Source organism: Electrophorus electricus, chromosome 13, assembly GCF_013358815.1.
Source record: "Electrophorus electricus isolate fEleEle1 chromosome 13, fEleEle1.pri, whole genome shotgun sequence".
NCBI lineage: Eukaryota > Metazoa > Chordata > Actinopteri > Gymnotiformes > Gymnotidae > Electrophorus > Electrophorus electricus.
In genome coordinates, this window is record NC_049547.1 from 15,503,744 (window position 1) to 15,516,798 (window position 13,055).

The 13,055-nt window shown below is 42.2% G+C and overlaps 1 protein-coding gene across 2 annotated transcripts in view; it reads right to left on the reverse strand.

The window, feature by feature from the left end:
- Window positions 1-11,247: 11,247 nt before the first annotated feature.
- Window positions 11,248-13,055, reverse strand: part of nrxn3a (neurexin 3a) — a 254,250-nt gene continuing 252,442 nt past the window's right edge. For both annotated transcript variants that reach the window (XM_027001511.2, XM_027001508.2), the window contains exon 24: window positions 11,248-11,510. In XM_027001511.2, coding sequence (XP_026857312.2) covers window positions 11,497-11,510 — 14 coding nt within the window. In that variant the 3' untranslated portion in view covers window positions 11,248-11,496. The remainder of the gene's footprint in view (window positions 11,511-13,055) is intronic.

A 13,055-nucleotide genomic window follows, 5' to 3' on the forward strand; every position in this document is an offset into this window, starting at 1 on the left:
AGAGAGTGAGAGTAACACAATAACACAATGAATCACACAGTGACAGAGAGTGAGAGTAACACAATAACACAATGAATCACACAGTGACAGAGAGTGAGTAACACAATAACACAATGAATCACACAGTGACAGAGAGTGAGTAACACAATAACACAATGAATAACACAGTGACAGAGAGTGAGAGTAACACAATAACACAATGAGTAACACAGTGACAGAGAGTGAGAGTAACACAATAACACAATGAATCACACAGTGACAGAGAGTGAGAGTAACACAATAACACAATGAATAACACAGTGACAGAGAGTGAGAGTAATACAATAACACAATGAATAACAGTGACAGAGAGTGAGAGTAACACAATAACACAATGAATCACACAGTGACAGTGAATGAGAGAGACAGACAATAACACAATGAATAACACAGTGACAGTGAGCTTGAGGAGAAATTTTATTGGCATCTTATAACTGATATCTTGTATAAAGAATCTTTTGAAAACAAGCTGCATTTTAATATTTTAATATGTTAAGTCAGATGAAGGTACAGTCATACATGTCTGTCTCAGGGCCGTAAATAACAGGGTTGTGAAAAGATATCTCTTCCGTAAGGTCTGAAATATTAATAACATACTAATAATAATTTCATATTTTGGCCGAGGCTTGCATGTCTTTTTCCTTACGCTATATAAAATATTTGTATTTTCCTTCCTGTCTGCCCATCCATCCATCCTTCCATCCATCCATCCATCCATCCATCCATTCATCCATCTACATCTGTTACATCTAGACAGCTGCCTATTGGTGGTAAGAGTGTGGTGACCCAGATGCTGCACTTGTGCGATGATCTGAGACTTTCTACGTTTAGCTGAGTGCTCATTCAGCAGGGAGCTCTCTGTTCAGCTCTAGACCATGTAGCACTGCCCAACGCCACAAACGTTCCTCCTCTGCCGAACGGTAACGCAGCACTGCTGATTTCCAATTAATCCCTGTAATGGAAAAAGACCCAGAAAATAAAAGAGATCGAGACTCAGTGGCCTGACCTGGCATGTATTCCCATAGACCATGGCTCAACAGACACGGGAGGAGGAGGTTATATGCTAATCCATAAATTTGGCATAAAAGTGGCCTGTCTGAGTGGGTGAGGAAGGTTGCTAATCCATGTCTGGATGCAGGCAGAGAGGAGACTTTGTTCTGCTTCAGGCTCAGGTGCCAGCTCATTACTCCAGCCTGCCAGCTCATGGGGGGAGTTTCTCAGACAGAGGATCCTCTTGATTACAGTGAGTGAAATTAAAGCAAAAGGTCAGTGATGTCCTCTGGATCTCAGGCGTACAGATAGACCTAGGACTTCCATTGTGTGTGACTTCCCCTAAAACCGTTTAGTTTGGTTCCAGTCTGGCGGTAATCTGTTGCAGCCCAAAGATGACCTGCCAAAGAAATATTTGGTAATTTAAGGAAGTTATGTAAGTCCTGAGGTGATTTTTCTTGGCATGGATAAACCTGGCTGAACTGTCACCACTGATGCTAATGGTTAGCGTTGCTCATGTGCTGACCCCCTGCTGTTTGTGCAGTATGCTAAAGCTTCCATGACATTAGAAACAGTACTATTCTTGGCCTCGGCTTAATCTGGCAAAACAATTCTGAGGGCGATATATGGAATGCAATGTCTATTTTTGTGCACATGTAGGTTAATTTTCATTTTTCTTTTTTTTTATAGCTGTTCCTGAGCATTTAATGCCAGATTGTGTTTAGTAAGGTATTTTAAGATACCATTATGAGAGAAATGACCATGCATGGTGCTGGTTAAAAGCACATGGAAAGACTTCAGTTTGAAAACAAGTATGCCTTTCATATATTTCAAATCCTCAGAACCTGGTCACAATAAAGCTACATTCTTATCTATTCAAGAGACAACGAGGAAATAAAAAAGAACCAGACATCAGATACGATACGAGATACGAGCTGTATTCTTCTCCATAAATACCTTTACTTAGGCAGATTCGTGATTTCGTGTCCTCTCGCACACACAGACAACGTGACTTCACGTCATTACTGTCACGCTCCAATCACACACACGCACAAAAACCCACTCACTGCACATTTCACCTGTCTGGAGGTTTGGCAGCGTTTTGCCAGCTCGTTTGGGAGGGCTGGCAGCAGCAGGACTTCAGGAACAGGCCCAGAACAGACTCATAGGGCGCTGTGGTGGAATCCTGCAGGGCCGCGGTGGCCGCCAGTGTTTGTTGAGTACACAGCTAACAGGACGACAGTGGTTTGCTCATGAGAACATTCCTGTTAAACTTAAAACTCTTCACAGAAGCCATCTTGTTCCCTGAAATTCAGTCATACTTAGAAATGAGTAATTGGTTATTTGGCCTGATGCGTTTAACATGTCAGATCCTCTTAAATAGCTTGAAGGATTTAAATGGGTGCTCAAAACAGTTGACTTTTACGGCAGCGTGCAACTTTATGTATCCTTTCCGATGATTTTATAAATATGGAAAAATCACAGTAAGATTACAACACGTCACTTGACATAAGACACTGACGTACACATGAATCTGAGATGGACAAAAGTACACACACTCACACACACCCACACACACACACACACCCACACTTACACACACTCATACACACACACACACACACACACACACACACACACACACACACACACTCACACACTCACACACTCACACTCACACTCACACACTCACACTCACACACTCACACTCACAGACACACAGACACTCACACACACACACACTCACACAGACACACACACTCACACTCACACACACACACACACACACACACACACTCACACACTCACACACACACACACACACACACTCACACACACTCACACACACACGTGCGTGTGTATGTGAGGAACTTTGAAACAGAGTATGTAGTTTACAGAGATGACCCGGAATAGTGATTAGTTACTTTTACAGGCCAGCAAAGCGTCGCACTGCACTGATGGCCATCGAGAAAGTTTACATGTCAGAATGTGCTCGGGTACGCTAAGCATACTTGCAACTTGCTAGTCACAGAAAGCAGCCAGGTCTCTACTGCATGCCAGTGGCCTTTAAGCAGACCTGTGTTGTTCAACCTCTTCCTCTCGCAGAGCATTACACTACGAAACAAGGAACTGAAGAAAAATGTCACTAGATGTTCAATAAAGGGCAGATGGAACTGATGAATTACTGGATCATTGTAATTGATTTCCTTTTCTATTTAATTGATAAAAAAGCACACCCTCTGTGCACAATGTTCAGCAATATTTTCTGAATTCACAATATTTACTGTTAACTCCCACCTTTAACTCCTTGTACTGGTGAAATAATTGTGCACTAGCACTGTTCACATCATATTCAATTCTCCATGTATGCACCATTTTAAAGAAACACAGAGCACATTGTGCCTTTACTCCATCTGTTGCGATGCACGATTTGTGTTAACCATCCTCTAGCTCAGCCGTTCCCAGAGTCCCCCTGGTCTCTTGACAACAGAACACATATCAGTCCTCTACAGCAAAGTATAAGTCCAAATTTATGATGATAATAAACACTAACCTACTTTTAATAATACAGCGCAGTAGGGTGACATAAATTTTCAGCCTACTTTATACATAAGGTTCTGAGAAGAAAAATATTTTCCTAACCAAAATAGCAACCTAACTAAAGCAAACCAGTTTAAAAGGCTTGCTCCATGCCACCCCGCAAACACCTCCACACCCTTCCTGAGAAGTGTGTCCCCTTAGGAACTGCAACTCCAGCCCCTCTAATATGGCCATTCTCAGACCACAGGACCGTGCTGGTTGGATATTTTTGAGTGGCAAGCCACTATCAACCCAGCAGTGACACGGGCATATAAGAAGACACCAGCAACACTACACGCAATAAACTCAGGCCAGGTTTGCGCTCAGGGTTGGTCATCTTCCCAGATGACATAAACTGAGAGATGGTCATGTGATCAGAAACTGATCCGTGATAAAAGAGGATGCACATGTAAGACAGATGTACCTAATAAAGTGGCCAGTTTGTGTAGGTACAAGGGGTATAATAACGTGACTGATGAGTGTATACTTCATACAGTATACTGCATACTGCTGACTATATTTACAGATCTGACCAGAGAATCGAGCCAGCAGATGGATATATTAATATGGCACAACAGACATTCTGTAAACCATGGAGAAGCTTGCAGTATTAATCCAGAGTGAAACTTTAAAGTGAAAAGTTTTCTCAGCTTTTAGCTACTGATTGCCCAGCTGTGATTTGCAACATGGCCACCACATGCATCACCCGTAAAAGTCAGTGGTCAATCAGCATCCGTGGCCCAGAAAGCGATGGCACAGACCAGAGGTTTTCTATAGTCATGTCTGTGTATGGACTCCTGCCTGTTTCTTATGGAATTATGGGTGGTTGGGTGCAGCAAGAGCCCTAACCAAAGAAAAAGTGCTAATTCATTCATGCGGCTGCTAATTGCAGAGCTGACCGAGACACGGTTTTGTCCCATTGAGGTAGTGGAGCAGCAGTGCCGCTTCTCCAAGTCACAGGTCAGTGCCTGCAAATTAAATCTGCCTGCCACAGTCTGTTAGCAAGCATTTCCTTCATAGAAACGCCGCCGGAAAGTTTGCTCTTGAAGAAAGAGAGTTACATTTAAAAGAGGCTCGCTCTGGGAAATTGAAGTGTTTGGACACGGAACCCATTGTTCAGACCAAGAACTTGTCATGTCCGCAAAGTTCTCTCTGGAGGTGTGCTGACATGACAAGCGCTATGGGTGTTTCCAAGTGCAGAAAGAGCCGCAGGTTGGAGGAGGGTGAGATTCGCTGCATAGCAAGCCTCGGCGTGCATGAAAGGTCATGTTTACTGGTTTCCTGCCAATTCCTCTGGCCTACACTCCAGTGATTCCAATCTGTAAAACTTACGAAGCTCTTTTGCTGCGTGATTCAGGGTCATATGTTTCAGACATAAATCGATGCGTGTAACAGTTGTGCTATCAGAATATATGTGACCCTAAGGTGCACCAGTGTCAGACACTGACACACGTACACAAAACCCTCCCACGCTGTCACTTGTTTCCCCTTTCAAGACTAAGCTTCGGTGTTATGTTTGAGAGGTCGTAGGTCCATATTATTGAAATGGCACTTTGCAGAGGCCACATGTACTTTCACAGTCATTCATAATGGAAGTTGGCCAATGCAACATGGCATGATAGTTAAAGGGATATTTGTGGCCATGTTAGCTGATTTTCGACCAAACTGTGTTTACTCTCTCTGGAAGTACTGTCTAGGTGCCGTTTACTGATTAAACATGAGCAAAGTGTTACATTTCATCTAAATGTAGAACAACCCCCTTACACACACACACACACACACACCTGACATATTTCACAAATTCTCATCAGCTGATGTGTTTTATTTGACCTTTTGGCTTACATGCCATAGTAATACAGTGTGCAGGAAATAGCCTGGTAGCAATAGTCAATTAAACTTTATTTTTTTAAATGTACTTTTATTATAGTGATCAGTAAAAACACAGAAAACAAACAGAGCTGTCATGCTGGGATAGGAGGCAGGCAAACGTTCCTGACTGTACTGAATACTGTTCTTTTGAGTCTTTCAAATGCCGGTCTGTTCTCAGACAAGTGACCTCTCCTGTCTCCTCCTGTCTGTCTCTGTCTATTACATTCTTTCCGGAGCCTGTGTGTGTGTGTGTGTGTGTGTGTGTGTGTGTGTGTGTGTGTGTGTGTGTGTCTGTGTGTGTGTGTGTGTGTGTGTGTGTCTGTGTGTGTGTGTGTGTGTGTGTGTGTGTGTGTGTGTGTGTTTGTGTTTGTGCAACTGTTCAAAGCAGTTGGATAGTTGCCACAGTCTGCCACACTGTTTTTGATCAATTTACAGCTTCATTAAACACTTTAAAAACAGCAACAACAACAACAAAATCAAACAAAAAACAAACAGAGTGCATCTATGCTTGCGATGTGGACACAGTTTCTGAGCAGCCTTAGCTGGATTCGAACATCTGCGAAAGAGCCACCGCGCCTGTCAAATTGACCGGTGTAATTAATTACTCCCACCCAACAGTGATTTGGATATTAATCAAGAAGCAGAGGCGTGTGCGAGGTGGACAGAGAGAAGAGGTAGCGCTAATCGTGGGTCCTGTGCGACGCTTTTCCCAGGTGCGCATGTGAGTTGCAGAGAACAAGTCAAACGTGTCACAGCTCCGGTGCTTCATTAACCGAAGCTCATTGTTCCTTCTCCAAAATGGTGCTTGTGAAGAAGAGCTCTCCAACCCTGCCTGCCTGTTGTCCTCCTCCCCTCTGCTGTATGTCAGGCAGGAAACTAAGCTCAGCGGTGGTAGTAGTGAACCACTGATGTGGAACGCACAGGTGTAGGTGCCAGCTTCCTAGCCCACCGGATTTGTTTATAAATGTCTCAGATGGTGCGCCGGATCTTAGGTTCTTAGGGATTTAGGTTTTCATTCTTACTTGAGAAAACTCAGTTTAGGAGAGCATGGGGACTCGCCATGGATGCCATTAAAAAAGGGAAGAAAATTTAATGAGGAACTTTAGTGATTTTAGGTTTCAGTTCCAAAGGTTCTTCCCAACTTTTCTGCAGTTTGATCCTTTCAACATGTTTTATTTATTTATTTATTTTTGTCCATGCTTTACCTTCTCAATTTGTTGGTCAATAAAAGTACTTTTTTCCTGTACTTTTTAACACATTGCAGTCTGGCTTCAAGCCCATTTCTCTGATGTGCTGATGAAAAGATTCACTTTACAGGGGATGCTGAATTTGTAACCTGAACTGTTTTCTAATAACATTCACATCACTTGTATTTCTTTCACAAAATATATTTTTAAATCTTTTTGGACCTTTGTGCACTCTAAAAGCAGAAGCTCCCTGCAGTTATAATGGAGTTACCAAGTGCAGCAAATGTGTGACCAACACAGAGCTGAATAGGAATTCAGTTTATCACACTTTTGGAGTGGAATTTATATGTAGTAGTGGCTCTCAATGGGGAATCTTCAGTGAATTTATCTCTATACCATCCTGATTTGGTCTGTGGTAAATGCTTCAACTGAACTTAACACATAATCCTAAATTTCTCTTTTTCTGTTTTTTTATATTTATGGGCAATATTTTCTCTACAATGCTAGATACAAAAGCTTAGGAGAAGGTAAGATAAGATTTTCCATAATAGACTCGAGACCACTGTTTTACGTGCAAAAGTAAATAATGCCAAATAAATAAATAAACGCCACCACCACCACCAAGAAACCTCTTATCCTGTTAAGATAGATCGATCTATTATGACATGCATTTCAGTTTGGATTGTAGTAGCTTGTTTTTTATTCCTTAACATGGACAGGAAAAACACAATTTTGAAAACAACTTAATGACTTGACAGTGAGGCCAAGTAATACATTTACAGACAGATGAAGCACATGTCCAGGTTTAATACTGCTATTCAGGGTTCATGTAAGTACACTAATCTCTCCAAACATTATGCTTGGAGCAGAACGCTTCACTCCCCATGGTATATCTGAGCTCAGCATCACAGTCTTGTCTTTTCTGATTCAATTAATGGCCTTCTCCATGGTCCCATGTTTTGAATAATCACGCATAGGGGCATGCAGTCAGAGCGAACACACAAGGATATATAGATTTAATCAGCAGGTGAGCAGGTGTACAGCCAAACCTGTGTCTGTCCATTATGTTTTTACATCAGTGACCTTACAGTGCGGCTCTGCCTCAGTCGGCTGTTGATCGTGCAGTGAACAGGTGGAAGTATCTCCATCTGCAGGAGAGTCGGGGGCCCGTTGGAGGGACAGTGCCAAGGGGGGAAGGCCAGCTGAGCTTTACGTCTAAGTCAAGTGTGTAGGTAGTCAAACACACAATTTGGTTTACCACTCAAGCCTCAAGTAGCCTCGACTTTCATGACCCCTTATACACAGTAGTGTACATGGACAGCCCTGCATATCAGCACTGGCTGTGAGGAGCTGCACGACTAACGCTAAGCTTCTAATCACGGTCCTGGTATAAGGCCTGGTGTCTGCTACTAATCACTGTCCCTACTTGCTTAATTCTTCTTCTTCTTCATCTATCTATCTATCTATCTATCTATCTATCTATCTATCTATCTATCTATCTATCTATCTATCTATCTATCTATCTATCTATCTATCTATCTATCTATCTATCTATTTCATGTATCTATTATTCTATTATTAAATGAGCTGAATGGAAACATTCCAAAATGCTGCTTGGAACCCAGGCAAGCCTCATGTTTAGACTGACCTGTGTACTCGGACTGTCTAGCAGATAACGCGTTTGGAGCACTCTGAAAACAAACTACTGATGTGGATAACAAATATCCTTTTCAAGGAAATTTGCAGGAGGTCTCATTCGGACTGGTTAGGACGCAGGGAGCTGGGAGCTGTCTGGTTCCTTCCTTCACTGTCCGCATACTGGGTGTCCTTTCACTGCGGGAGGAAACAGAAGGCATACAGCAGGGCAGTTGCTGACAGCTTGGCTAGTGTAAGCCAGAGCTTTGTCATTTAATGCACGTTTCCAGCACAAGGACTGTGGTCCCGAGTGGCCACAGTTATTGCTTGGGCACATTGTCTGTTTATATGGTTTGTAGTTCTTTGCTTCAGGTGCTAACCTTTAATGACCAACTCCAGCCAAAAGCTGGAAATCACAGTGAATTGTGCTGAATAGTTGTCCAGCGCATCCAGCTGAGGGAGCACGTTTGGCTCCAGTTTCCACATTATGTCTACAGTAAAGTCGTAACTCACAGGAAGGAAGGCTGGTCTTAAAGGCTTTCAGATTTGGAGCTCGTACTCAAACCAAGAGCAAAAATAGTTCCACACTTTTGATGGTATATATTTGACAAACTTTTTTTTACATGGACCTAAATCAGCCTGTATAAGAACCTTTTCGAAGGTTTCCTATAGTGAACTCAGTGACATTCAAAAGGTTTTTAGTGAAGTAGGAGACCACATCGATAAAATATCTATAACCAGGACTGCTTTAGGCGAATTGTGGATATATTGTAGAAACGGTGCCCCGATATCAATTCTCATGAAATAATGCTTCAGTATTATATGTATAAACAAAACAGTATTTTGTGCGTGTGGTAGTGGCCAATTCACAAACCCAGAGGACGCCACCTTAACACAAGCCTGCTGGCGGTATGGCTGGTCGACAGCTAGCACATGGCTCCTCAAACACGTGTAGCTTGCTGCCCATGTTTTTAAACTGGTGGCCACAAAATATCAGCACGTACCATGAAACCCTCAGAAGAGAAATTTACCGTATGCGCAAACAGAGGCAAGAGAGAGAGCGGGATCCTCTCTGCACTGCATCAGCCACACAGGAGTGTTCGAATGAGTTTAAATGGTTACAGAGCACACCAGTGTTCTCCGGTGCCTTTATTGGTATGAGATTCAATTTGCTGAAACCTCAGTGTATTTAAAGAACATGAGCCAGTCCCATTGAGCATGAAAACTTGTGATGATGACTGCATATGGCTAATGAAAAAGATTTGGGTTTACGGCACAGGCTCAGGGCCCAAATGGGTTAGTCCTTATACATACTGCCAATTACCCCAAGCAAAGGCAGCAGTCCGGGGAACTGTTACCGTGTGGCATGACAGTCAGGCACGAAATACAGACAGATTTCTTGATCCATTTACATAAGCATCTGTTCCCACATTTCTTGGTAAATGAGAGAATTGCCTAATCCTGGACAGTGTTTATGAAATGGAAAATTTCATCTCCACCACATTCAATGGGGCGTTAGTTTAAAGTGTTCTGGCTATGCTGCCCAGATATTAGACGAAGGGAGTGCTTGCTGCAGGAACTGGGTCAGAGCTACTCTGGAAGCGTGGGCTGCCCTAGGTAGGAGGCCTTGCGCTGTGTATACTGGCCTTACTTTCTGCCTGGCCCAGCAGTTATTTCTTATCTCCACCCATATAAATACAGTGAATATAACATAACATTCCATTTCTGAGTGGATAAAACCTCACCCCCAGAAGAGTCTCGGTTTGTGTCTCTGTAAAGTCAGCGGCTGCGGGGAGTGGAGCAGATCCTTGCGTTTGCACTTACTCCACTGGCAAGAACTGCATTCTTGGCTAAATTCTCTTTAGAGATTTTTCTGAATAAACATTCTATGCAGATGGTGAGTGCCAAGTTTGCATTATTGGAGTCCATTGTCTCTTGGCTTTACTCCTGCTTGTATACAGTGTGGTGATGAAGGTAAATACTTGTCAGAAGCAGCCATAGGACAATGTTTACAATGGAAAGTTGCTTAATCTCCATGAAATCAGTGGTGCTTATATAATAAACAGAATTACATTCTTTATTGGTGACTAACATGGAGTAGTTATTTTCTTAAATGCACAATCGGCCTCGTACATGCCTGCATCACTGCAAAGACTGTGAACACATTTGTTTCATACACTTCTGACACATGGCAGTCAGTAATATTGCTTTGTCACATTGACTTCAAAAGGCAAATTGTCTTTGTCTGGCAAGCTAGTGTATGGCTGATCTTTTGAAATCTAATCTGAAAATATTTCCTCCTTTTTGTTTGTTTGTTTGTTTGTGTGTGTATGTGTGTGTGTGTGTGTGTGTGTGTGTGTGTGTGTGTGTGGACACTTTAGATTTATAAAATACATGCACGCTGTACATATGACACATACATCTTTTGTGGTTTTAAAGACCTCATAGCACATCTATGCTATTGTTTTGCACCTGGGATTTGCAGGTCATTGCGTCTGCATGTGGGACCAAAACACTGTGATACCATATCATCTTAAGCAATGGGCTAATTAAAAATAAGAAGGTCAGCATCCATCCACGCAAAATTGATGCATCCGCAAGGGACTGAACCCTATTTCGCCTACTCGGTATCCAAACTCTCAGGGCCAGTTTTGAACTTGCGTATTTTTCAGTATTGGTGCTAATCGAACAGGTATGTGATATCTGCAAGGACATGTAAAGACATAACCAGTAACCTCAGGGTCAGCAAGCCTCTGCAATGATGATGTTGTGCGAGACTTTTTGTGGTGGCAAGATGGCAAATTCTTAGATTTGTACGCAACAATCTACATATTGTTTGCCTTCAGAGACAGCTCTCTACGGTACTGCTATAATTACCAATGCTTCCATATTTAGATTTCAGTTGCCTTTATTGATAATGCTCTGAATAAATAAATCCACATGGCAACAATACAAAACTATTTGTAGCTACATTACAATGCTAGAAGTTGCAGGCCTATAAAGTTATGAGTGTTGCTGCCATATTACGACTTTTTTGTTGACAAAAAAAACTTGTTGATGACAAGAAGCAATAAACTGTGTTTATGAGGATGTCATCGGCGGTCATTCTGGACTGAGATCCATTTGGTGTAGATCTTGTCAGTGGAATTCAGAAGAGGATGTGTGGTTATGCAGTTACCTCCAGGGAATTTTAGATTTAACATGCAGCATCTGGAAAGAGAAGTTTCGTGAATGCAAGCGCTTCTTTTTGTAAGTATTTCATGTGTCATTGTTGCCCTAACAGCAGACAATGTTTGGACAATTTGCCCCTGAATAATTCGCTCAATTAAAACTTTAAAATTAAATTAAAATTAAAACCTTTTTAAGTCAGAGGCTGTGTTACCATAAGCGTGCACATGAAGAAAATTATATGAGCGTAACTTGCTTATTATGTGCTTATTATATTATCCTCAATTAACATATGACAATTAGATAAACACTGTTTTGCCAAAAAATAACAGATTCATTGAGTAATTATCCCTTGGTCCCTGGACAAAGTAAGTGTGACAGTAAGGAATTATCCTGGCAGAGCTGGCCAATATGTACACATTTGCATGTCTGCATGAACTAAATATTGAATATACATACTTATTTTCAAGTCTGTTTCAAGTCTTTGAAAGATTCTTTTTGAGAACTAAATTCCATATCACAATTCACAAATTAAGGTGCATTTAACGGCAGCATTTGTACCTACTACGGCTTTGACTTCTCACTAAAACCGTGTTAGCTTGCATGAGAGTGATGTTGGGTTGAACTCCCAAATAAAGGATGAACTGGGAACCATCATATGGCAGGGTAAACCCACTGACCCATTTCATGCATGCTTGTGAGCTGACTGTCAAGTCAAAGGGGACCAAACAGCTGGCCACAAGAAAAGGCTAACAGGGGACGCAGTGGCCGCTGTCCACCCCGCTCATCAATCCTACTATTGTTATGGCACTGGTCATCTGGGAGTCACTGATATTTAAGCAAAACATATTTTCATAATTCTTCCAACCCCTGCTATCCTCCTTGTTTTCTTTTGGACAAAGATCTAAGGCGAAAATGTGTATATGTAACATCTCATATAAGCACTCAGTACAAAAAGAGGTTGATATGTGTGTTTGAGATGCAAATGAGCAGGAGACAAAGGAATCCTTGTGATGCTGACTGATTGGCTTGGATGGGGTTTCTAGGTCAGTGGGGTAAGCAACAGTACAACTCTAGGATTGCTGCTCCAATAATCAAAGGTGAGGAACCTGTGACATCAAGGGTAAGGAACCTGTGACATCGAGGGTGAGGAACCTGTGACATCAAGGGTGAGAAACCTGTGACATCAAGGGTGAGGAACCTGTGACATCAAGGGTGAGGAACCTGTGACATCAAAGGTGAGGAACCTGTGACATCAAGGGTGAGAAACCTGTGACATCAAAGGTGAGGAACCTGTGACATCAAGGGTGAGAAACCTGTGACATCAAAGGTGAGGAACCTGTGACATCAAGGGTGAGGAACCTGTGACATCAAGGGTGAGAAACCTGTGACATCAAAGCTGAGGAACCTGTGACATCAAGGGTGAGGAACCTGTGACATCAAAGGTGAGGAACCTGTGACATCAAGGGTGAGGAACCTGTGATATCAAGGGTGAGAAACCTGTGACATCAAGGGTGAGGAACCTATGATATCAAGTGGACCTCACTGACAGTCAGTTTGATATCAGATATCAGATATTTGTTACAT